This window comes from Pelmatolapia mariae, linkage group LG13 (genome assembly GCF_036321145.2).
Source record: "Pelmatolapia mariae isolate MD_Pm_ZW linkage group LG13, Pm_UMD_F_2, whole genome shotgun sequence".
Taxonomy (NCBI): domain Eukaryota; kingdom Metazoa; phylum Chordata; class Actinopteri; order Cichliformes; family Cichlidae; genus Pelmatolapia; species Pelmatolapia mariae.
Window position 1 is genome coordinate 11,447,637 of NC_086238.1, and position 26,086 is coordinate 11,473,722.

Genomic DNA, 26,086 nt, shown 5'->3' on the forward strand with positions numbered 1-26,086 from the left:
ACAGAGGCAAAAGTGTGTGTGTGTGTGTGTGTGTGTATATATATATATATAGATAGATAGATAGATAGATAGATAGATAGATAGATATAGATATATGTGTATATATATATATATATATGTATATATAAAAAAGTGTCACTGTGTTTCAAATACAAACTTTTAAGATTAACCAAGTAAAAGAAGGAAATGATGGAGACAATTTTTAAAAGCACACACATTTAAGTTTAATTAATGAAAAGAGTGGAGTTTTGGTAAACATTTTGTCGGTGGCACTACATACATTCAGCATTATTGAGTTTTCAGTTCAATCCCACCATCAGTCCTGTAACATAAACGCAAACAGACAGAACCCAGCCAGGGATATTTCTTAGTTTTTGCACCATTTCAATACAACAGAGACATTGTGTTGTTCACAATAACATTTATGTATATAGCTCATAGGATGGAAGAAAACTGTGTTTCTGGTCATGTGACCAGTAACTGAATTACATCTCAATATAGCACAAGCACCACTAAGATGTCTACCAGGAAGTTGAATGCACCAGTCCAGTACAGATTAGTGCAGAGGAAGGAAAGGAGACATGGAAAGAAAGTCACATTTGACTAAACGCGCACCTTTACGAGGCACACAGCCTAAGTATTACAGTGACTGTTCATCAGTATCCTTTATGGGATCTTTAATGTTTTTGTACACCACTGGGATCACAGCGACAGCATGTAAAACAAAGTTAACATGGGTAGCAATATGAATAGGAGCTCCGTGATGCGACATTGTATGAGCTGAGATCTGCAGCCTTTCACACTATAAAGAGACTTTAACAGTTAGATCAGCAAAACGGATCAAACACAATCCCGATCTGCAGAGAGAACAACACCTTAACGCCATCCCGATGGACTGTCACTTATTCGACAGGATGTGATTTCTATATCTTACATTGGAAACTAAATAACAGCTAAAAGTTACCACTTCATGAATAAGCATAGGTCATATTTATCTATACACATTTATACATTCAGGTATGACGTTCACTGTAATTGGCACCATTGCTTTCTTTTTTTTGTTTTGTTTTTTTCGTATGGATTACCACTTAAAACTGACAGATACTGAAAATGTCCAGACCGTTCTCGTTTACTTATCTGTCAGTAGTAGGCATGTAATGCTTCACACACAGTTGCCTTTTCAAAGCAATCTTGGATGACACACCTTGATAACATGATCATTGTCCACAGAGGCAACTTCATCCTGTTCCTTCTGGCTTGACAGCAGCTTATGATCAGTTGAGCTTGACTAATTTAAAAAAAAAAAACTTTAAAAAAACAAAACAAAACCCACCAGCTCACAAATTCAAATGACAGAAATGCAACTCGAGCACTTCAATCCAAATGAACACGGAAACAATCAGAAGTCTTTTAAGTGTGACGTGTTAATTTCAAGGGAAATTTGAGGTGGGGGACATCTCTTAATCTCATCTCTGAACTCTCCGGCCCCTGCAAGCAAACGAGGAATGTCTGAGCCAGAGAGGAAGGTCAAACACTGCTATGAAGTGATGTTACAAATACAGTTTTTTATGTAATTTATTTTTTAGTTACCTTTTTTAATCTTTTTGACATTTTTGATCTTCACTTTCTACAGGAAAACGCCATTAGATAAAATAAATAAAAACAAGCACAGACTCTCAATGAATTAATGTAATATTCACATGGAAGACAACATATACAATATTAAACATATTTCTAGACCAATACTGCCTTCTATACAAAAAGGCCAACCAGCTGCTGCATTTTTTTTGGCCAATTAAATGTAATTAATCACCTTTTGGAGCGTGTGAGATACAACAAATTAAAAAAACAAAAAACACCTAGGGAACCAAATGAACGCCTTTCCACCAGTTCCAAAGCTTCAGGAAACAGACTTACTCTTTAACATAGAAAAATACTATACCAAAATGAAATACAAATATATATATATTAGAATCTGTTAGGCATTTCTATATAAAGGGTTGTAGGGGAGGGATGGGGCAGCTAAAGGAGTTAGGTTACATCATGACACAAAAATATAACAAAAACAAATTATGAGAAATGAAACAAAACAAAATAAAAAAATAAAACAACACACCATGATTCTGCAACCTTTTTGTTTTGTACATTTATAAGGATATTAAGAAGCTCTACATATTTGTTAGCAAACTTCTCCAAACATGCAACAGTTTGCACAAGTTTAATACTGCAGGCATCAAAAGGAGCAGGACTGATTGGCCTCCTACTCACTGGGGTGGAGTAGGTTGGGGATGGGATTATGCAAATCATCCTAACCCTGAGGCAATTCATGCTGGGGGCTGATAAGCACTGGGCACTGTCAGCACCAGATGGGTTCTCTGATTGGAATAGTTGCACCGCACAAGCCTTCCCGTGTGGCGTTTAGACTGTGCAGAAAATGTATGTATGCCATGCATGTGTGATCATGTACTTCAGAGACGTGCCTTGACTGCTGTTTTCAGTGCTGCTAGTCAGCGCAGTCTCTTGTTTATTTTTTTTTAATGGAGTTTCTGTTACGGTACCTCACAGAAATCAACTGTGACACTAGACCACCCTAGCCTCGAAGCCACGGCGTCTGCGCCGCTCTTAATCGTACGTTTTCTTCCTTGCTGTTCACTTCTACGTGTGCGTGTGTGGATGGATGACTGTATCCTGGCAGAGAAACTGCTACACCAAACCAACAACAACTTCAACTCAACCCAAACCATATCCAGCCCAGTCCAGGCAACCCAGCCAAGCTCAACTCAAAACAGCTTTGCCAAGTCAAAATTGTCCAGCTCTCCTCTTAGCCTTCTGCTTTTCCCAGGCCGGACCCCACTGTTCTCTCTGCGTCCACAAAGTAAAGATGGTAGATGGTGGCTGGGCTGTCAGAGGCCTCAGAGATGGATGGGGAATTCACACTGGGTGACTCGGGTTGGAGCAATGTTGCGGATACAATGGTTTGCTGCTGTTGTCGCATCTACGTTGTTGCCCGTGATGTTGGTTTCTCTGTTTTACTGTAGGTCAAACACCCTTAGAAGGGGAGGAAATATTCTATTTTACAAACACTGTTGTCCATAATATATAGATAGAGGTTTTATATATATTCTTTAATATCTCTCTTTCTTTCTCTCCCTCACTTTCCTACTGTCTTCTCTTTCCTTTCTTTACTTCCTTTCTTTCTTTCCATCTTCTGCTCTTCAGCAGCAACGGGGAACGGGAGTGAACTGTGCTACATGCAGCCCACGCAGCCGCACTTGATGGTCTTTTCCACCTCCTCGCTGAAGGTGGTCCCATCGCTGCATTCGAAGGTGTATTTCCGACGTTTCATCCTCTGGCTGGCGCAGCAGGCCCCTGTGTCGCAGGCTCCAGTGCACTCCACCCAAGAGACCATGCGTGTCGTCTGGCAGATAGCGTATCCCCGCTGGACCTGGTAGAAGTCTCGCACAGGTTCCCCTCTGCACTCAATCTCTAAATAAAAAACAAAGGAAAAAAAAGGTTTTTAACATGACTTGTTTTAAAGTCTTGTTTTTCTTTATCACTACAGACTAACATGCACAAAACCCACCTGCATCACAAAGTTCTCCGGTATAGCCACTTTCACAGTGACAGTATGCATCTCCTGTGTCTGAGATCTGGCAGCGACCATGTTTGCAGGACAGGTGACGGCAGGGGTTAAACAGCTCCCCTTGTTGGTTACACAGGGCTCCGCGGTAACCCTCTGCACACTCACAGCGGTATGACTGAGAATCCAGAGGGATGCATTTTCCATGGACACACCTATTTAAGAGGCAATAAACTCAATAAATATAAATATAAAGTTTAAAAACTTGATCCACCCTAAGCTATTCCATTTGCTGACATACTTGCTGCCCTGGCAGGGGTTGCTAGCAGGCTGGTCACAGTGCGCCCCGCTCCAGCCTGGCTGGCAGTGGCAAACGGGTCCTTGGACCCCATCAGGTTGGCATATGCCATGTACGCAGTAGATCTTCTTGCAGGGCTCGCAGCCCGGTACCACGCCAGGCTTCATCTGGGTCTTGGTGAAGTCCTGAAGCTCGTTGTTTATGTACAGGTTCTGGATACAGCCATGGAAACTGGAACTATTCTGGATCTGCCAGAGACGGAAAGTGCCCGAGTGCACGTCCACCGGCATGCCTGGAGGAAGGAACGAGAGAAAGGATAGTTATATACAAGGACGTGCACACTGAGTCACACGCACAGACAGCTAACACAGGGCTGGTATGAGTGTAATGGAGACTGATATTTTCAAGCACGTGTGTCCCAGCAGTGTGTAAACTGTTTTTTGTTGTTTTTTTTTAACTAATTTTGATTTTTTTTTACATTTGCACTATAAGACACATCATCCTTGAAATGGGGGACAACAAAAGGGAGAGAGGTATGGAAAAAAAAATGTCTCCTGTAGTTTGTATGAATGAAGAACAACACTTCACAGCACATCACAGCAGGAAAAACAAACAGCACCAAGCCTGAGCCACTCCTGATCCAATATCAACCCACTAATGGGGGCTGAAATGCAACAAATCTAAGGTGTAACTTTAAAGGTTTATTTTTTCAGTTTGAAAGTCTGATTCTATCAAGAGTGGCTAAATTACATGTAAATTATACAAATGAACACCATGTGCACCATGGGGGAAAAAAATGCATGCAAATACAAAACTAATCTGAAGTCGAGACTGTGTGTGGTAGTTTGATTATGATTCTAACACTAGATGGCGTAGTTCACACACTATAAAAAAGTGCTTGAAGGACAAAGTCTATAGAGAGATGCATTGTGTGTTTACTCTAAATTATGATCTATTATTTTTGAGAATGATGTTCCTTCAGCTGTGTGGTGGTTAACACATTTGCAAGGGAAAGGTTGCGGGTTGTACTTCAGCCTGAAGGGCATCTGGTGTAAACCTCTGTTAAATCAAAGATGCAGTGCTACCTGGTTCAGAAGAAGCTGAACGTAGCTTTACTTTTGAGAATTATGTTCTATGAGCTTCCTGTTCATGATTTAAAAAATGTGTGTGTGTGTTAGTATTCAGGAGGTTTATCTGTATTTTTTCTAGCAAACACAGTCATGACTAAAGGTGGGATGGAGTGGCTAGAGGATAGGGTTGAATGGTTGAGGGAAAGGAGTGATTCGGGTGGTGACAAAGCGAAGGGGGAGGGGTGGTGATTGACAGTAGTGTAGTAGTTAAGAGTGCCTGCAGAGGAGGGAGGTGTGTTCTGGAGAGGGCCCCTACCCCCCACGTATAGTGGAGCCTCCCCGTTGAGGGGCCGCACTGCCCCAAAGCTGTCCATTGTGGTAGGGAGACCCCCGTCAATGGACAGGTTCACCATCTGGTCAAAGGTCACCAGTTCCACTGTGTGGAACTGACCATCGTTGATAGTCTCAGTACTGGGAAAGGAAAACACAGATTGAAGATATACAGTACAGTCACTAAAGTGAACACAAAATGCTACGTGCTCATCAGGACTGAGCGAGCAGTGGCACCTTACCTGTATATGGCATGTCCTGGCTGACTGCCGGGGTCATAGCTAACCTTGACATGACCTTGATAGAGCTCCACCGCCATATGATCATTGTCTCCATTGTACAGCAGGATACCATTGTCCTCAGCTGTTGATACCTACAGAGAGATCATTTTTGCATTGGGTGTTTGAGTTATTCAGGCTTTAGCACAGAAAGGCAGTGCCAGCACACTGAAATGGTAGAAATGACTGCACATACTTGTAGTGTGATGTTAGCTTGAGGCCAGTTCTTAAGGTCAGAGAGCAAGAGGTAGGAGTCTCTGTCGATGAAGTTGACGCTGACCAGCTTCTCACAGCGTGGTCCTCCGAACTCAGGAGGACACTGGCAGAGGGCGCGCCCACCTCGCTCCACACATGGGGCGTTGTTCTGGCAGTCGGCCCGCTCGCACAGTGACAGTAGAGATGGGGGAACCTCACATAACTGACCGCTAAAGGAAGACAGACAGTGAGGGGATTTTTAGGAGTGTGATCTGATTAAAGCAGAAGAAACTAAGAAGCCAAAAATAATGGCACACTTGTCCTCTCCTCACCTATATCCTTCAGGACAGATGCACGAATATCCATTTAGCTCGTCCACACACTGAGCTCCATTCTGACAGCGATGCTCCTCGCAGTCATTATAGTCTACACTGCAGTCATCGCCAACATAACCAGGAGAACACACACACCTGCAATGCAAAAACACAAAATATAAATCGTCTATTTCCCAACATACAGCTTCAGAATTGATTGATCTGGTGCTTCTGGGAGTAAAACATACTTGGGTCCAGAGGATGTGATGAGGCAGGTAGACTCGTGTTGGCAGGGGCTCCGACCGGGGGCACACACATCTTCCATTTCTTCACACATTTCACCTGCAAAAAGGCAAAAGTTTTAGAGAAGGTGGTTAACGCAGAGCATAATCACATTTTTTATAGCATAAAACCTTCTTTTTAACTGACATTTTGTTACTGTGCAGCTGTTTCTTGATCTTAACTATGCTGCATCTACTAACCTGTGTAGTAGGGGGGACAAAAACAGGTGTAGTTGTTGACACCGTCGATGCAGGTTGCTCCGTTCTCGCAGTCGTTATCATCGCAGTCATCGACATTGGTTTCGCAAGTCGGGCCCTCGAAGCCCAGTGAACATGTGCAACTGTAAAAGCATACAAACCCATCTCATCAAGTTCTGTCTTTGATTAAGATTTCATTCCTTACCTTCACTGATTTCCTCACCTGTACTGTCCCTCTTGATTTGCATCCATTCGGCAGGTTCCTCCATTGGCACATGGGCTGCTCACACAGGCGTTCAGAACCGTCTCGCAGTTCTTTCCCTGAAACAGAGGCCAGACTAAGGGATCTACCAAAAATGATGCTACTCACGTCGGTAACCTCTTAACTTGTCTTCAAAGGTAGGTGGTAGCACTGTGTAGTTACCTTGAATCCCGGAGGACAGCTGCACCTGTAGATCTCCACCAGGTCGCTGTGACAGATGCCATGGTTCTGGCACGGACTCGACAGACAGGGGTTACACTTGGCCAACACTGCCGTGTCCACATCACCTAGAGGAAATGCCAAAAAGCTTATATTTCATTTTTTTTACATGCACAAGTGACCAATCTAAGACGAAATTCCTGCGCTGAACACAATAACTCACCTGAACATTCAAATTTCTTTGCAGGTGTAGTCAGCAGAAGTTTGCCCTCCATGCCCTGAGGACCAGCACAGCGGGCGATGCCGGGCTCTTTGTATCCAGTCTTGACCCAGTCCGACAGCCAGCGCAGGTGACAGTCACAGTACAGGGGGTTGGCACCGATTGCCCTGAAAATTCAGAGATCAGTCATTAGTAATCAGTGATTTAGGCCCTTTCAGTACAAGTCTACCCACTGTAGTGCACTCTGTCACCAGCAGGTGTCTCTACATTCTCATATAAAGTAACACTCACTTAAAAATCAACTTGATGTCCTAGACAAAAAAATCAGAGCCTCCCTAAGAATAAAACAGCTCTAAAGTTTAACGCTCAATGCCACTTTGGGCCATGCATTATCAGGAGGAAGGCTGTTCAATTATAGGCAAAGGTGTGAACAGAAGGCGCTCTTAACTGCTTCTGTCATGGTGGTCGTGAATCAATGGCGCTCTGTCCTCCCGCTGGATGCACAAACACTCCTGAATCGATGCTGTTCCATTACTGCGGAACACAGGCTCATCTTTCAGGCCGAGCCAATAGCTGACACCTGACATCTGCTTACATGAAAGCCACTTGACTGTGACTGTGGATCAATGGCTCCCCTCCATCCCTCACTTCGCCCCATTTTCATGAAGCCTCGACTCTTGCTCTGCTCTCCACGAAATGTCTTTGTTTAGTTCTCCCTATGCTTCCTTCTGCCAGAGCTCCAGTGTCAAAACTGGAGGACACCTACAGATTGACAGATCTATCTGTCGTCATCATCTTTTTTTGGCTGTTCCTTTCTTGGGTCGCCGCATTTGATGCATCTCACCCTATATCTAGCATCTCACCCTGTCCTCCTCCTCTGTCACATGACCCATCTGCATGTCCCGCTTCACTACATCCTACCTCCTCCGTGGTCTTCCCCTCTTGCCTGGTAGCTCCATATTCACGATAAGTCTATCTGTCTAATAGGCAGATATGTCTACTGATCAGCAACTGTCACGAAATGATGTGACAATTTATGCTGGATGGCAAAAGCCATGCACAGCCAGACACCCAACTCACACAAAATTGCAGACAAATAAATAAACACTGAAGTCCACAGACCATGAAAGATATGTGTGTGCAAGTCAGTGAATGTTTGTGCTTCAAAGATGTCACACAGGGAGATGAGAGAGCAGAGGGGTCTGTGTGTTGCTTGAACCGCAGGACTGCGGCTGATTAAGGGAGGGCTTGTCTCATGCAGAGCCAACCAAAGAGGACAACAGACAGCCCGCTGTGAGCCACACTCTGGCTGTGTGTGTAGACGGCTCCTGTACCTGACAGTGCCTGTGTGTGTGTATGCATTTTTGTGTGCAGCTACATGTATGTACACTTAACATGGTAAATGCAGATGGTAATGGTTCTGGAAAGGGCCATACAGTTGTGTGTTACTACTTACAAATGGGAAAGTGAGGACACGTCATTAAAGATGCCATCGGGAAGCTCTGAGATTTCATTGCCATGAAGAGACCTTAAGGGTGAAGGGGAAGGAGAGGACAAAAAGAGAAAATACATGAAGACATCTGAGCACAGAAAGAAAATCATACTATTAGAACAAAGTTCAATAGAAGATTTACTGATTGGTCAACTGCCAGAAAATCAACTAGTTTTTGATTTGTTAAAACACACTAGTATCATTTTTTTTAAAAAAGACAAGTATTTGAACATTGTCCATGAACTGTCCCATTTCAGTATTTATAACGGTGCTCCTGTGTCCAAATGGTAAAGCTATATTTTTTTCAAAGTAAACCAAAGAGTCAGTATATTAATTGTCAGTGCTGGGTTGATTGCTTTCCAACAAACCGAAACCAGAAATATCAGGAACAATGGCGCAATGTTGTCTTGGCATTCTAAATGAGCGGGAGGTGGTTTGTGTTTCTGGTAGAGCCATGTGCAGCTGGCAAAGATACGAGGCTCTGTACGTCTGGAAAAGGCTGGTGTCAAGTTTCTATGCGTGTCTGGCTGGCAGGGCCAACAGGGGTATAGAGTTGGGGGGGTTAAAGAGAGCTGTACCACATGCAGGACAGTGTAAGTGTGTGTGCAGACAACGAGGAACAATTATGTGCTTGCATATTTGGGCACATGCATTAATATTAATCCTGGTGTGTTTTTGCATTATTTTGAATCTACTGTTATTTTGCTTGTTCTCAGACTGCTACCAAGGTTGACAAGCCTACATGGCTTAATGGCTACATGATTGATGGTCATTGTAATCCGCCAGGTCATTACCACCTCTAAACCTCAGCTGACCGCGAGCTAATGTTACCACAGCTCAGTCCACAATAACAGTACATGACACATCTGCTCTCTATGCCTGGATGAAGAGAACTGATGTATAAACAGACTTTAAAAGTAAACTGCCTTCTTTGTTGGACCTGTCAATCACGGCGAAACTGCGGAAGAGTCAGAGGAAAGGATGCGGAGCGGGAAGTTGGTCAGTGTAAGAATACTAAATACTAGAGGAAAAATATACAGTGTAACCTGCCTGAGACAACACGCTAATTGGCCTGTGTGCCGTGGAGAATGCTTATTAGTGTAGAGCGCGTAGGTGGGTTGTGGTAGTCGGAGGATACCGAGGGCATAAAGCCAGCAGCAGTGTGCCAGTCAGGGAAAGATCTCATGGGAAAAAAGGAGCCATGGAGTCTCCAGGAAGAAACTTGATCTGCACTCCTGCTAACATTCTCTCTTTTTGACTTTTCTTTGCTACGGCTGTATATCATTCTGTCAATTCATGTTGCTTATGCCAACTTATCCGCAGCCCGATTCCCAGAACGAAACTGATTGACAATGCGATGTCTACACAGAGTGTGGGAAGTCTGTGAGCCACATGTCTGTTTTGTTTTTGTTGAAAGCTTTACATTCATTGTTTTTTTTCCTTCTCTTTTCTTTCATATCACATTAATCTCTTACCGGTTGCTACTCAAACCCCTGCGGGCCACACCCTGGCGCTGTCTCAGCTCACTCACCTCACACCTAATACTCAGCAGGCCAATTAGAAGCGTATTAATCTGCAGCTTAAACCACAGCCACCATACAAACACACACACACACACACGTGCGTGCACACTCACACAGCGCCGCTTGCAATCGCACCACATCCATGCCAGCCTCAGACCCCTGGTTTGTTTGAAGAAGTGAGCGTTAATGATTCTTCTCCTCTTTTACTGCTGTGTAAAGCCAAAGGTGCAGCTTTATAAAGGCTCTGGCACCTCGGCGTGCGCAACTGCACATGAGCGCGACGCTTTTGGCATCTCATTGTGGTTTCCGTGAAGCTTCCAACTTTGAACTCTGAACTTTTTGTGGAGTCTGAAAGTTTAAACTATTAAACTGAGCTCATTGTCGCTCGAGATTTGCTGCACCCCCCACCGTATTTCTAAGCAAAGAAAGAAATGCCACAGCTTCAATTGACATTTAATGGGAGGCTTATGATTGATCACACGGGCAGTAAAGACATCAAAGTTCTCTGCTTCACTTGGACTCCCGTCTGAGTAAGACAATAAGGTAGCCCAGACAGTCTGTGTGCATATATGTGTGTTATTGTATATAGTTCTGAGCCTGTGTGGTGTGTGTGTACGTGTTGGTGGCACTGAGGGAGGGCCTCACATGGCGTCTAGCATACTTGTGCAGGGGAATTTCAGAAGTAAAGGTGGCGTGAGTGAGTAACAGCAGAAATAACGGACACACAGCTTCATTAGAGATCAAAGCTCTACGCCTGGCGTAGCGATGGCGGCATCAGCTAATGATGGCCGAGCTTCACTCTCATTCTACGCTAAAAGGGCTCTTACGCTTTGTGTCTCGTAATGATCGGGGGCTTTAGTCGAATCCCACCGTAAAAAGAGGCTTTGTTGAAGCTTTGTTGTCACTAATAAAAAGTGTGCCTGCTATGAGCACACATGGAAGGCTGATAACTGCACTCCCACACACATACTAACAGGCACCAAGCCAGTAGATGACAAACATTTAGACTATGCATGTACGGGCATCAGCGCACACACAGACACACACACACACAGACACACAAATAGACATCGGCGTGCGCGCATAATCTCATAAGGAGTGCTGCTGGGCCTGGTCTCAGTTTCTCCCTTTGCAAAACTAAACTGTGCATTCGAGTTAAAGCTTGAGGCTTCGAGCTGCTGTGCGCTTCCAAAGACTGGTTTCATTTCGTCATCTATCTGTCGAATGCATTTACGATCTACATCTCAGTTATTTAGCAGACCGATTCATCCGCAGGGAGCCCATGGTCACTGAGAGTGCACAATCAAAGACTTCATAACTTCATAAAAGCCCAGAGGCAAAGTCAAAACCATTACAGCTAGCGGGGCAAACATTCTCCGGCAATCAGAGTCAGGGTGATTTTGTACAGTGGGATGTGGGAGCATGTGTTTGGCCCTGATGGTGCAGCAGTGATGAGCTCGGGGCACTTGGAGGTGAACAAGCAGACTGGGCAGAAGTCTGAAGAGGAGGTGTGGTTAGGAGTGGGAGCTGGAATAACACTGCTATTTCCCCCCACAGCTGCCATCTAAACAGAGAAAATAGGTCGGAGTTTATGTGTGTGTCTGTGTGTGTCAGTGCGTGTGTGTCTGTGTGTGTATTCATAAGCTGTCATAACTGTTTAGACTGTGTTTCATTCCTCTGGAGTCAATCAAACATTCTCAGCATCTGCTTGCACCATCTCTGTAGTCAGTGCAGGCTGCAAAAATATCCTCCTTAATAACTCATTTAGCCTGAAAGTAAGTCCTGTCTTGTTTTAGAACACTTCTGTCAAAATGACTTCAAATGTTCTCAGTGAGCAGAATGAACACTGTCCTGAAATGATGTGACACCAAAGAAACATTTGATTTTTCATGAGGAAAAAAGTGAAACACTCTCATAGCACAGGCAGTATACATTCTGTATTTGAAAAAAAGCACATTTATAACACAAATAGTACCTACATGCAATTCATCTGAAATCTGAAAATGAACTCACAGCAGTCGAAGTGAGTGCAGTCCACTGAAAGCCATTTTGGGAATACAGCGCAGCGAGTTATAGCTCAGAATTCTGCAAAGTAAGTTTGTCACAAGTGTCAAATTTAGGTAGAATTAAAAAAAAAACTTTTCTAGTTGCAGATAAATTAAAATGACAGTCAAGGCTGGTTAAGACTTACAGAGTGGTAAGCTGACTCATGTTAGCGAAGGATGAGTTGGTCAGAGAGTTTATCTTGTTGTTGCTCAGGTCTCTGAAATGTAAAAAAGGAAAACATTCACTGTATTGATCAACACCAGGGGTGTCAAATATAAGGTCCGGAGGCCAGAATTGGCCCGGCAAAGACTCCAATCTGGCCCACTGGATGACTTAGGAACAAGTGACAGAGGGCATGAATTTTGGACTGTAAGAACCGATAAAGACCTCCCCCCCACCTTTTTATACTACACCAAAGTAATTAAGCAATAGATAATCAATTAAATGACAGTAAAGGTCTTTCTTTCTTTCTGTGAAAAAAGACATAATAGACTGGATATTTTCTGTGAATTAACAAGAACTTTCTGTTTTATAATTACAGAACAGTCTAGGCAATGAGCTACCAGATCTTTTGCTGTAATTTTATAAAGCTGTTTCTTAGACTTTAGGCTCAAAGAGTCATTCTTAAGCAACATTTCTTTGTGTTGTAGAAAAACTGACATACTTGAAATTGCACTTCTTTTTATTGCATTAATATAACTCAGGGATTAAATGTGCAGGTAAACACAAAGGCTTAACATCAAAGTGAGCTGTATGTGGCCCACGGTGTAATATAAGTTTGACATCCTGGATCTAGACCTTGTGATTGAAGATGTACACAGATAAAAAACTTACACCAGCTGTAGGTATTTGAAGGCAGACAGTTCCTTTGGAACAACACTGAACTGGTTTCCATCTAGATACCTGGACAGACAGACACAAATAGGTTAGTAATGAACCAGCAGGTGCTATCATTGACAGATAGAACAGCTACAGCAGACTGAAAATATTTACCAGCACTATTTCTTAATATATTTTCAATCTAAGATTCAACTGATCCACTCATGGCTCTGGTAACCAGTTGGCTACTGTGCTGACCTAGCTTCTGGAGGTGAATTTTATGGAGGATCCACAGTAACCAGAATATTGGGATAGTGAAAACATGAATAAAAGAGAAATCATTATCAGTAGCTGATGATTACAGTGCAATCCCTCTTTTACTCTTCTACACACTATTTAACTGCATCAAAGCCTGCTCAAACAGGATTGTTAAAAAAAAGTTAGAACTTCAATCAGTCTACAAATGAAAACCAGAAAGCATCTGGTGCCAGATTCTGCATATTCATGTATGGATATCTGCTTACAAGGTTTTAACACAATGTTGCTTGTCAAGACTAGAAGTCAAGCATAGCAAGCATTCCACAGACATGCTGTTTAAGTAGTCCCATTTCACACAGATACTGGGCTAAGAATCACTTCTACTGTGAAAGAGTGACTAAGAAAAGAAGACAAATGTGTTACTTTCAGTGAATTTGCTTTTTTCTGATTTTCCAGTTTAACAACAATTCCTAAATGTGACCCGGCACTTTTAAAGTGATGTACAAACCCTTGTGTTTGTGTGGGCTATGCAAGTGAGTGATGTATACAAGGCACACAACCACCCTCCTGATTACCAACACAAAGTCCTACTAGTGGTCTGTCACTTTGATAAATGGCTGATTTAGGGCCTGGTCCTTCTGAGCAGAGCTGCAGGCTCCTGCTATTGTTCTTGACTGTACACAGGGTGGGAAGCACAGGGTGCGTGGGTGCGGGGAGGTGGGTAGTTAGGAGGCCTTTGGGTTCAGTGGTAATGATAGGTAATGACAGTGCTGAGGACACTTGGGATAATGATGGAGTAGCAAACTCTCCAGATGACAAGATGAAAGCCCAGAACAGAGGGGTACACCTGGTCACACCTGCTGGGACAATGACAGGCCTTAAGGCTCGCACAGCGTGTGTGTGTGTGTGTGTGTGTGTGTGTGTGTGTGTGTGTGTGTGTGTGTGTGTGTGTGTGTGTGTGTGCCTGAGTTGGTCTGAACCACTTTAAGCATTATTGGAAAGTTCCAGACCTATTCCATTTCCTCCCCTTTCCATTGAAAACTGCTCATTAAAATGTCCTGTTGCTCCCCTATGCTCCTGTGGACAGGCTTTTGGCCCTCACACAAATATTCACGCACACACACAAACACACACACTAATCCTTGGCTCTGAGTGTGAGAGTGACATCAGTGCTAGCCCTGAAGGCTGTGAGGAACATAGAAGAAGAATGTCTGAGAGAATAACTACAGGGTTTATTGACTCCTTTCCTATTCCCTAAGTGACGAGATGTGTTTTCTTTGCCCCTGCTGTTAACACTTATCTTTTTTAGAGGCTCATAAAGTCCACTTTACGTTTTTTTTAATGATCTTCCTTAAGGAATGATCTTTCCTTTAAGGAAAGATGAGGCGAAAATAATACCTGAAAGTCAAGCTGATAAATATAAATGCAATTGGAGTAATTAATTCCAAAGAACTCACAGTTCTGTCACATTCCTGGGGATGCCTTTGGGCAGTGTGTGAAGGTGCTTGTTACTGCAGCGCACCACAGTCTCCAAGCATGTACATTCACTGGGACACTGGGGCCGAGGCACACAGCTTGTCTCCTCTTGGCCTGGGATAAAAGAAGAGAGATATGAGAGAGGAAGACAAAGAAAACATGACCATGAGGGCAGACGTAAATGGAAACAAGCCAAAAAATAGCTGTTTTTTCTGACCAAAAAAACCCCAAACTGTAGATAGAGTAAAAATAGAAAGCAAACCAAAAGACAGCACAGCATCACAATAAATTAAACCTGACAAGGCATTGAGAAAATAAAGAAGGAAGAAGTAAAAGATGTGAAAAGCACAAAAACAAAAATTAAAGGACAGAAAGAGAAAGGAGACTCGCTAATGTAGTATTGACCAGCAAAGGCAAAGAATGGAAGCTGCCTAAAGCGTGAAGACAGGTCTAACAATCATTCAGGTGCAAACAGGGTGACTGATCAATAAGGCAAACAGCTCAATAGCTCCACTCAGCATTTCATTGATCAGCAGCTTAGGAACTGCTGAGTATCAATCTATTCAGTAAACAAAAGACTCACACAGCAGTGGCCATTATTTGAGATTATCTCAGAAACTTTAAACAGCTCGTCTTTATAACATACTATGGGTTAAAACCTTCATCAGTCACACCCAGGTTAGTTTCAAACACAGAGAAGGATTAACATATCCTATTTAAGATGCTTTTCTCTTTTCAAGGAGGGAAAAAACTCCACTTACACGGGAGCTGTGGTATAACGTGAAGTAAAGCACTCAAAGCAGCCTACCTTCCTCACAGCGGAAGTCAGGCAGAGCCACATCCTGGAGCGGGATCTCCTTCAGGAAGGCAGGACGCTGGCAGCGAGGGTTACCTGTTACAATCTTCCTGCTCCTCAGCCAATCACCTAGCCAGGCCAGCCGACAGTCACAGTTGAAGGAGTTGGCCAGTAAGTTACTGGGAGAGAGTGAGAGTAAAACAGACTGTGAGAGCAATAAAACCTAAAATTAAAGCTAGGCGTGTGAGTGTGGCAGGATCTTACAGAGTGGACAGAGTCTGGAGGGTGTCGAAGGCTCCGGGTGTGATTGTGGTCAGCTGGTTGTCGTACAGAGACAACAGACGGACGTTGTGAAGCCCTGTGAAGCTGTCATTGTGGATACAGCTGATCTTGTTGTTCCTCAGCATCCTGAGGACAAAAGAAATACACATTAATAAAAAAAAACCCATCAGAAACTTTTCCAAATATGCACAAGTATGGGGTTGTGACTCACAACATTCGCAGTCCCTCAAGGCCACGGAACATCCCACTTCGAACCGAGTCCATCTGATTGGCTGTGAGGTGAAGCTCATTGACAGAGGACGCGCCTTCAAATGCCCCATCCTCAATCTCTGTGATCTTGTTGTTGCTGAGGTTACTGTGTGTTTGTGGGGGGAGAAAGAAAGCATGTCAGAGAATTAAAAGCAGCACTTACTCTTTAGAGAGTGACTGCTGAAAGGTAAGATGATTTCTACTTACATTTTCTTCAGCTGAGAAAGGTTCTTAAAAGCTCCAGTTGCTTCCAGAGTTGTAATCTCATTGTTGTTAAGGCGGCTAGTGGGTATAAGATTGAAAGGTTTAATCATTCAAACGGAAAAATCCATTCAAATTCTCTTTAGATATTCACTGTGAGTTTTAAAATTTGATTCGTCTACAACTTCAGCACACAACAGATTCTTCAAATACTTTTTTTTTCTTGTTTGCTTACAGTTCGGTGGTGGATGCGGGTATGTGCTCGGGGATTTTGGTGAGCTTAAGGTTGGAGCAGTCCACTACATTCGACTCACAGCGGCACTTGGGAGGACAGACTGGATCACTGTTACATGCATTGTTCAGATGGCTGTCCTCTGTGCCTGAACAGGAGAAAAGATAGACATTGTTACGGCACAACATATGACATCAGTCATTCTTCCAAACCAGCACAAGTGCCTTCAATCCCATGATGTTCGCAGTCACGCATGCGCCCCCTCAGCAGCTGTGTGTCAGCAGTTTGTCCTGTTGTGACCGAAGAGGAGACTTCCCTACTTTAGGGCACCTTAGGTGCCCTATAGAGCATCCTGCAACCCTCCTACCATTGATAGGAGAAGATGAATGGGTGAGTTACTTTAGAGAGAGGTGATGGAGCATTGGGGTGAAAAGAGAGAGGATTTGGACAGCCAGCTTGAAGCAGACCACCCAAGGGACAGAGGATGAAGGAAGAAAGGAGGATGAGAGAGGCACAGGAAATGACAGGTGGATTTGAAGGAAAGGAGAGAGAGGAAACAGATGCAAAAGGAGGAAAAGAAGAAAGACGAAAGAGAAATGAAAGGTGAGGGGCGGACGTGCAGAGAGACGCCTGTCCTGATAGAGCGAGAATGAGGCAGCGAGGGGAATGTGGGACGTTTTCCTGCACCTCCTCTGTCTATGAATAGATGTTACGTGCCAAAAAGTGTGCTTCAAGTTACATCATGGCTGCTCAATAATGAAAAAGCACTGGGAACTACTTAGAACAGTGTGTGTTTGTCTGTGAGTGTCTATTGTGCCCCAGTGTCTGTGTATGTATGCATTTATACGTGCATTTAAAGCGTATGTGTTCCATTTAGAGGGAAAAAGCCGGAATTTGTTTTAGAGCTTTGTTTTGTGTCCCATTCCCCTTTTGCATGCTCACATCAGTGCATCATTCTGCCTGAGGTTTAGCGATGACGTCAGTGGAACCGCGTGGGGCACCCAGACCACAGTCATGAGCAGGAAAACCTCAAACAACCAGGACAAAATCCTACAGTTGAATATCAAAAATCTGTCCAAACAAGACCTAATCCCAAAACCTCATTGCTGACTTTATTAGAATACCTTTGGACAGTGACAAAAAAAATTCCCAGAAACCACTTCCTCTTGTTGCCTGTGCAAAAAACATTTTTTCTGGAGCTGTGTCACTTCTCAGTGGCTCAGCGGAGCGGAGGGTGCAGACAGACACGGTAATGCTGGTCATTAAGGAACCTTTCCCTCGCTAGGCCAGACACAGGAAAAGGCATTTCCTGCGATGGAGGAAGCAATGAAAATACAGCACAGAGCTTTGATCTCGAGGATGTAGAGGAGCCAGGGGAGATTTCGTGAGCCTGAGTCATCGTCATCGTCACAAGTGCGTGGTGGTGACACTTTTACTGTCAGCAGATTTACACGAAATCAGAGAAAATAGAGGGCAGAGGGATGAGGTTTTTCCCTCTCTGAGGTGCAAAGTGACTCATCGCTGGAGTTGCAGAAGTTCTCATAAATCTCTGCAACTCGGCCCCCATTATCAAAGTTACTGAATTCCCATGCTATCAGTGATTTGGACGTGTGTTTCCATTGTGGAAGCTTTAATTGTTATCAGTCAGGGGAGGGTTAAATTCTTATTAATCACGTTCCGCTTTGATCTTCTTTCTGCTTATATAGGACTCCCATTTGTTCTCTAAGCCAGTGCAAAGCTTTATCTCAACTTAGCACACAAAGACACATTAATTTCCACACACGTACACACAGATATACAAGCGTAGACAATGAATCACCCAAGCATACACAACCCCACTAAGGCACACGCACATACACACACGCAGACTTTGACACACATCACTGCTCCTCCCGGTTATTTTCTTGAAAGTGCTCTTGTTAAGAGGTCCGGAAACATCCGCCGATAGGAATCTCAGTCCTCTGGTGGGCTTTATTTTCTTTAGCTTTTACTGATAGAAAGGACACACTTTCTTTCCCCCTCTGTCTCGTTCCCTCTGCCTCCTTTTCTGTCCCTCTCTGTGACTGACTGTCTGTGCTAATGCCAAAGCAAAGAGACATTTCCTTTGGACTATCTGCTGAGACTGTCAGGGAAACAAAGTTGAGAAGAAACAGATGCTCTCACACATATATATCACATTAAAATTCACACATAGGGGCAGTAACTCTTGGGCGCTATTAGGTATTCTCGTGTGCACTTTTATCTTAAGTATCTCAACAAACGGCACATTTTACTTGTCACTTTATAAATTGCCCAGGTTTATTTTTTTGGTTGTTATTTTTGAAACAGTGAAGGGAAAACTGTTGTCCAGACATTATCTTCTTTAGGAAAGGCCTTGCTTATTTCAGCAAGACAATGCCAAACCAAATTTTGCACCACACGGCCTGCCCTGCTATCCAAATCTATCAACCAGTAAAACATTATGTGCTTTATTAGACAGGAATAATGACAAAAGAGGCCCCAACCTGCAGAAATAGTAGATCAGGAAAGAGGAGGGAAACTTTTTGCTTTTAAACCTACAGCGATTGCCGTCTCCAACTGCCAAATGCTTACTGCCTATTTTCAAAAGAGGTGATGCAACACAGTTATAAGTGCTGACTTATTATGATTTTTTGATATTTCAGAGAATGTTGTTAAATCAAATTCAGATTTTTCATAAAAATTGACATTTGCACACCAAACATTTGGCATTATTTTCTGTTAATTACATCATTTTAATTGGCAAATCACTGATTCCTACAATACTTCCACATGAGTTTGGCTAACCTGCATGTTCATATCTAGCATGATCATCTGAATGCTTGCTGTTCTTTCTGACTCAATTATAGCATTTTTAGAAATAATTGCAGATATACAAAAGTAAGGCCCGGGCTGTAATAAACAGATTTTTTTTTTCCTTTAATTTGTGGGAGAACTTTGTTTAAATGAATAGTAAGCAATGGAAAAAGTGATGCTGGTAGATGGCTGCAGGTGGAAAATTAGAGAAAAGAGAACGACAATGATAGGGGTGAAGGTTTACAAGCCACTCACCTGGGATGACGTACTGCTCTTTGGCTGTGATGGAGAAAAGAAAGAGGGACGGATGTCAGTGAGACCAGTCTGGTCTGCATAGCTTTGGCACTGCTATGCTTCATATCAGTCATATATAAAGTTTATATATGACGACACATGATTTAAGGTATATGACAATTAAACAGAGAAGCCTAGGACTATCTCTGTGTGGCAATATGGAGACACTAGTAACAATGTAAAAAGGTGGTAAATATTTGGCTGTTGCTAAGGAAGGGTGACATGAGGGGAAAGAAGGAGACGGTGAGAAAGAAGGAAAAAGTCAAAAAGGAAAAAAAAAGAAAGTAAAAACAAAGAGAAAAAACACATGGACTCCCTTCTCCACCAGATCGAGCCAAACAAATGAGTCTATAAAGAAGTGTGAAACCTCAGCAGGTCAGAATGCCAGACAGCGTAGCAAAGTGTGTACACACAATGGTGGGCACACAGTGGAGGGAGTGGGAATGGTGGAGTCTGGCTAGTGTCATGAGGAGGAGAGAGAGAATAAGGGGCCATGAAGGAAACATGAGCCCGGTGGGTAGTGAGCAATGAAGAGAGCAAGAGGAGACAGAGGCTGGTAGGGATGGGAGCCTATGACTGGCAAAGGGCAGGGGAATGGTGGGCACAGGCAGAAACTCTAAGCCCTAACACCAGCCTGGACTGGTGATCTCAGCTCACTGCGGTTTGAATGTGAAACCAGACTCACGATGTGGTATTATGCAGGGAAAGTGGAGAAAGAGCAAACAATCCCTCTCTCCTTGGCCCCAAGTTCATCTGGGCAGATATTGATTGAGTAGCAGCAGCACAGCAAATGATAGGCAAAGTAAAACCTTCTGCCGGGACTGATCGCTCATTGAATGCGCTATCATGGAGGGATAAAAGTCACTCCCAGCAGAGAGAAAGACAGAAGGTAAGCGAGGAGCAGCGTGAGACAAGTGGCATAAAAACAACAAAGCCTGTCTGAGAAATAGAGAAGACCAGTAGGGATGAATTTCAGCAGAGTGACACGGAGCCACCGGCCTACCAGAGCAGCGGAACTTCTTGCTCTTTATTTGCCCGATGCGTTTGTTTGCGAGCCGCCGTGGGCTGGCACAGCGGGCGCCGCTCGTCTCGATCGGGTTGGTGCGCAGGTAGTCGGCCAGCCACTTCAGATTACAGTCGCAAATAAATGGGTTCTGGGCCAGGTGACTGGAAAAAAGTTGAGATAAAAAGACAGTAGAAGAAACAGAATAAACACATGAAAACTGATGTTCCTGTTTGGGCACAGACTCTCACCTGGAACCACAGAAACACATACCTGAGCAATAATTTAAGATTAAGACTTGAAAAACACATTTATTATCCAACTAGACTGTTTCTGTGTCATTTGTTCACTTTGGAAGACATATAATAGAACTAAATAGTGCTCTCTGAGTAGTGTTTTGTAGCGGGTTACATTTAGTTCAATTATATTTAGAAGAAGGCAAACATCACTACAGCACACTTCTTCAAAACTGGGCAACTCACACCAAAACACTGATGGATCACAAGAATTACAGGCAAGAGGAAAAACAATCCATAGCTGATTTTGTTGTTAACTTCGAGCTGCATCCAGCTTACGTAGCCAGTCTGGGGATGCCAGAGACTGGTGGAAACGCTCATTGTGCACTTTCATCCCGTATTTTCAATGCAAGTGTAAAAACAAGCTTGAGACACAGTGTTGTTTAAGTTGGTGTGTATGTGTGGTGAGACAAGCCATAGCACCATCATCATCACCACTATCAACCTCAACAGGTGTTTCTATGACAATGAGAAAACCTTATGCTGTATATTTTAGATGCCTGTCCGGTGTCTGTATTTGTATGTATCTGTACAGTAGTGTTTGTGTTGCCTTGTTACTTAGGACAGAAAAAAGGAGACATTAATTTCAATGAATTGGTGTTGTCTCCGTAACAGTGGTGGAAAGACTGGGTGTGGTAGATGTGCTGTTTTTGATCTCTATCTAGCTGGAGAAGCTGTGTGTGTGTGTGTCTGGGTGTTTGTGACGATGATAGATTTACTCACCTCTCTACCTCATGATTCCATTCCTGTGTTATTACACAGACTTGCAAGTAAACAACTCCTGTGTTGGCTCATGTTTTATGGTAACGGATCAGCATATGTCAGAGCGTGTACAGCAGCGTGTGTGTGTTTGAGTGTGTGTGTGTGTGTTTCACTCACAGGGTCTGTATTGCTCGTAGTGAAGTGAAGGTGCCCTTGGCGAGGGTTTGGATCTTGTTGTCATAGAGCGATAGCAGCGAGAGATTCTGCAGGTCCTGGAAGGCGTTGGCACGAACGCAGTGAATCTTATTGGCATTCAGCAACCTGAGAGAAGGGGGAAGAAAAGAAAAGTAGAAAAAAAGGAGGGAGGGAAGAAGGAAAAAGCAACTTGTCAGAATTTTTTTATGTATTCATTCATTATACATTCCATCTAGAAAACTATGCATAGGAACAAAGTTTATTTGAAGGTTATGACTTCTTTACTGAATAGGAGTACAGGGTGCCTGGTATTGAATATATGCCTGCAGAGTGTCTTGTGTGTCTGTGTGTGTGTATGTCTTTGTAATCCACTTACAGAAGTTGTAATGCGTAGAGGCCGTCAAACACCCCCTTAGGCAGATCGGTGATCTTATTTCCATACAGCACTCTGCAAAATCACAACACAGACTCGCTTTAGTCAGAATATGACAGCCCAGTGGCTACTCATGCACAAGCTCAGCTCGGGGCTACTTACAAGGAGTTGAGGGACCGCAGGCCCTGGAAGGCATCAGGAGCTATCTCTGAGATCTGGTTGTTGCTCAGATCTCTGTGTTGGAGAAGAACGCATTAAAATTAGTCAAGGAATTTGAGAATTTGGGAAAAAGGCCAGTTTCCCCTTTTTATGAAAAGCCTGACTCCTTTGAAGGTGGGGCGGATGCATGGCCCCTGCTTCTCGCTGGCATCAAATATAAGCAAACGTACTGCGAGCTGGATGAGGATGACTTCCAGCTTTCTCCCATATTTAATGGTGCGTCTCTTCAAGGGAGCCTTGGAGCCAATCAAAACATTTACTTGTATTATTTGTGGCAAACAACCATTCTTCTGCTGCGTTGCTATGTGTATGTGTGCATGTGCATGTGTGTGTGTGAGAGAAAGAAAAATTAAAAAAATGTGATGCAGGGCCAAAATCCAAAGTGAAATACGGTAGACTGCCTCTGAACATAGCTGTTGCTAATAGGATCCACAGGCCTCTCCCCACAGGATAACCACTAAGCCCGTGTGTCTATGTGTTTATGTGCGTGCATGTCTGTGTGAATAAATGCAACAGTAAACGAGGAACAGTGGGACAGAAAGGGAGAAAGACAGATGGAGAGACAGAGTTAATGGAGTATGTGGACTGAACTCGAGTCGACTGGATACCTTTGAAGGGAAATCATCATGTGGTGAAGAAGAGGGATATTTTCTCATTTGGGGGTAACAGTTAAATAAGTGCCCATTTGTCTTTTTGCAAAGGACTGAGGTTTCCTGGAAATGAAAACGCAGCAAAGGAGCCAACATGTGCACTGGTGTGTGTCTGTAAACTCAGACACTAGCGTGTTTGCGCATGTGGCGGTGAGTGAGGCCGCTTACTGCATCCCTGTCTAAAGGGATGGTTCATGTGTAGGTCATTCAAACTGGGACAAGGTGAGAGAGAATGTGTGGGGTTGACATTTACTGGAAGAAAAGGACATGCAGGGTCAGCACAAGCGGTGCACAAACCACGAATAGCAAACGCTCAGACAAGTGCACAATAGCCTTTAAAAAACTTTTACTGAGCTGATTTTGCCTCTTAATTAAATATTGAACCTCTCTGAGTGAGTCATTTTCCAGAAAGCCCGGTTAAGATTATGTGATGAATCTGAAGAGACATTCATCATAATGTATAGATGCTGTCTGCATACTGTGTACTCAGGGTGTAGGACATAGAACTGGCCTAGCCATTACGACTATATAGCCAGCTGAATCAATAGAGCCTCTAGGGTCAACAAAGATATGTGACCATGCATTGTTGTTGCTAAAAGCAGAATGAGCAGCAGTAGCAGGTCATGTATGTTAAGAAGAACAGATCAAGACCACTGATTTAGATACATTTTGTCTCTGTTTTTGAGGCGTTCAGATTGGGTTTGGCACCTCTAGAAAAATCAGATAAATATGCCACTAATAGGGATGGCTGTAACTCAGGAGGTAGAGCAGGTCATCAGCTAATCGCAAGGTTGGTGGTTGGGTGCTCCCATCCTAAGGATCCTTGGTCAAGATACTGAACATCAAGCTGTGTCCAGTGGAGTACGAATGTATAGTTATAGAGACGCATACCGCATTCGCTTGTTTGAATGAGGTATCTTGTACAAAGTGCATGAGTAGAAAAGCCCTATATAAGAACCAGTCCATGTACCATTAATTTCCTGTAAGGCTGAGCTTAGGGTAGGGTCTCTTGTGCTTGTGAATCGCTTTGAACTGCATTTGATTTATTTGAGAATGACTCTGTCATTAAATCTTCAGTGATTAGTTGCTTGAATAGGATGTAAGTTGCTCCATTTGTTGCATTTCTGTACCAGGTTCAAGTTTTCATGGATTTGTAATTCAACAAAAACCCTGCTTTAATTTCTATGTGTAACTTTAAATGGTTGTAACAATATTCAGTTAAACATAATGACTTTTCTTGTTGCTAATCTTACTGTTACTGCAATGCCTTTTTAGTTTAAGGGATTTATTCAAGCTTAACATAGACATTGGACACACCGGATAGTCTGGTTTGTCATTGCTGACATTTTTTCCAATATATAGTATAGCCTCAAACAAAAAAAATTAATTCATTTTAGTATAAAATATAAAATATTTTTGGGATTACCTTGGAGCTACATTAAGACAGCAGCTGCTTTGGTCTGTCTACTGCTCTCTGTTCACCTCATCTGAACTTCAAACTGTCCCCGGGGCTGGATGATAAAACCGTGAGAATTCCTTTAAGAAGGACAGAAAAACTCCCTGACCTCCGGTTTCCTCCATCTCCCCGCTGCTATGTCAGTCAGATCTGGTGGTGTTGGAGGTATGGGTTTGGCTGCCTGGTTGTGTGCTGGCTAGTTGGCCGGACAGCTGGCTCAACGGGTGAAAAACCACTCCGTGTTTAACTGCCCGCCTGTCACTGTTCAGAGAACGAAGCCTCAGCCCTCATTCCAACACACTCTCTGTCCCCTCATCATCATCGTCCCAGCCGGTGGTTTGCAGTTTGCCCACGCAGGCACACAACACACACACTCAGACTGGACACAACACTAACCAGGGGAATACCAGTATATAGCACTGAAAAATGAGAGCTGTTATTACGCTCATGTAGGATGTGAGTGCTTGCTTTCCATGCCACCACTAGTCTGAGAACAAGAATTTGTTCTTAAGGCACAGACAAAATAAATACTTCATGCTCCCTGGATGTGGAATGAGAAGACCGCCAATTGTCGCTTCTTTTTCCAGCCCTAAACTTCTCGTTCTCATCTGTATTATTTAGCCCTGAGGGTGAGTGTACTGATGTACTTACATCCTACGCAGTTTCTTGTAGGGAGAGAAGGCTCCGGGTGGAACAGACTTAATCCCATTCTGCTCCAGACGTCTGAGAGGAGAGGAGTGGAGAGGAGAGGAGAAGAAGATATAGTGTTATTTAAACAAACAATAGAGTTCTCCATGTTAACAGAGTTGAGTAATCACCTCTGACCCTTAGTGATTGGCCTGATTATATTAGTGGAGATCTATTCCCCAGCTGTAATAGGTCCAGGCATGTTGGAGTCATAACATCCTCAGAACCAATAAACAGTGTGAATGCTAAAGTGCTGAGGAATAGGACTGGAGGGGAAAATGCTCGGTCTTGGTTTGTGTGAGAGTGTTAAGGCCTTTTTTTTTTTTAACTAAAAGTCATATTTCTTTGTGAGATAGCATTTACAGTTTCCAGCACTTACGTTCTCATATGAGATCCTGAGATCAATAATGATCTCACTTGTTCTTGTTAAATTCGCTGTTATCCTCAGGGTGTCTGCAAAGTGTCTACTGAAACCTTTGCAGCAGGGTGAAATATTGCTTCTTTGAGTTTACTTTTTCCTCTGAGCCTAAGAGCTGCTGAAGTAAAGTTGACAAGGAAAGCGCTCGGAAAAAAATCTTACCATAAAACAACTGTCAAAGAATGAAATTAATACACAGACAAACATACACTTGGGCATGTAGTACAGAGCAGTAACCGACTCTAATCAGTCTCAGATGTGCCCAGGGAAATAGACATCCCATTAGAGCGGGTATGCATATGTGCGTTTCAAACTGCTACTTAGGACCCAGCTAAGTCCCAGACCAATTCCCTTGTGTAGCTGGCAGAGGGCTGTTTATCTGCAGGTCAGTTCACAGCTTTTAAAACTGTCCTTACCAAG

At 43.4% G+C, this 26,086-nt stretch overlaps 1 protein-coding gene across 4 annotated transcripts in view; it reads right to left on the reverse strand.

Moving 5' to 3' along the window:
- Positions 1–212: 212 nt before the first annotated feature.
- slit1a (slit homolog 1a (Drosophila)) overlaps positions 213–26,086 on the reverse strand; it is an 83,810-nt gene continuing 57,936 nt past the window's right edge. Inside the window, exons 10-37 of one of the 4 annotated variants that reach the window (XM_063491087.1) lie at positions 25,213–25,284; positions 22,399–22,470; positions 22,240–22,311; positions 21,846–21,989; positions 20,671–20,834; positions 19,629–19,652; positions 16,563–16,707; positions 16,334–16,408; positions 16,089–16,232; positions 15,860–16,003; positions 15,608–15,774; positions 14,781–14,913; positions 13,081–13,149; positions 12,392–12,463; positions 12,214–12,285; positions 8,642–8,713; positions 7,189–7,352; positions 6,969–7,093; positions 6,768–6,865; positions 6,548–6,687; positions 6,314–6,407; positions 6,084–6,221; positions 5,753–5,981; positions 5,521–5,651; positions 5,265–5,419; positions 3,882–4,170; positions 3,584–3,795; positions 213–3,486 (exon numbers count right to left, since the gene is read on the reverse strand). In XM_063491087.1, coding sequence (XP_063347157.1) covers positions 3,248–3,486; positions 3,584–3,795; positions 3,882–4,170; positions 5,265–5,419; positions 5,521–5,651; positions 5,753–5,981; positions 6,084–6,221; positions 6,314–6,407; positions 6,548–6,687; positions 6,768–6,865; positions 6,969–7,093; positions 7,189–7,352; positions 8,642–8,713; positions 12,214–12,285; positions 12,392–12,463; positions 13,081–13,149; positions 14,781–14,913; positions 15,608–15,774; positions 15,860–16,003; positions 16,089–16,232; positions 16,334–16,408; positions 16,563–16,707; positions 19,629–19,652; positions 20,671–20,834; positions 21,846–21,989; positions 22,240–22,311; positions 22,399–22,470; positions 25,213–25,284 — 3,655 coding nt within the window. In that variant the 3' untranslated portion in view covers positions 213–3,247. Of the gene's footprint in view, positions 3,487–3,583; positions 3,796–3,881; positions 4,171–5,225; positions 5,420–5,520; positions 5,652–5,752; positions 5,982–6,083; positions 6,222–6,313; positions 6,408–6,547; positions 6,688–6,767; positions 6,866–6,968; positions 7,094–7,188; positions 7,353–8,641; positions 8,714–12,213; positions 12,286–12,391; positions 12,464–13,080; positions 13,150–14,780; positions 14,914–15,607; positions 15,775–15,859; positions 16,004–16,088; positions 16,233–16,333; positions 16,409–16,562; positions 16,708–19,628; positions 19,653–20,670; positions 20,835–21,845; positions 21,990–22,239; positions 22,312–22,398; positions 22,471–25,212; positions 25,285–26,086 lie in introns of all 4 variants that reach the window. The other 3 variants (XM_063491085.1, XM_063491088.1, XM_063491086.1) reach the window with 3 other exon arrangements.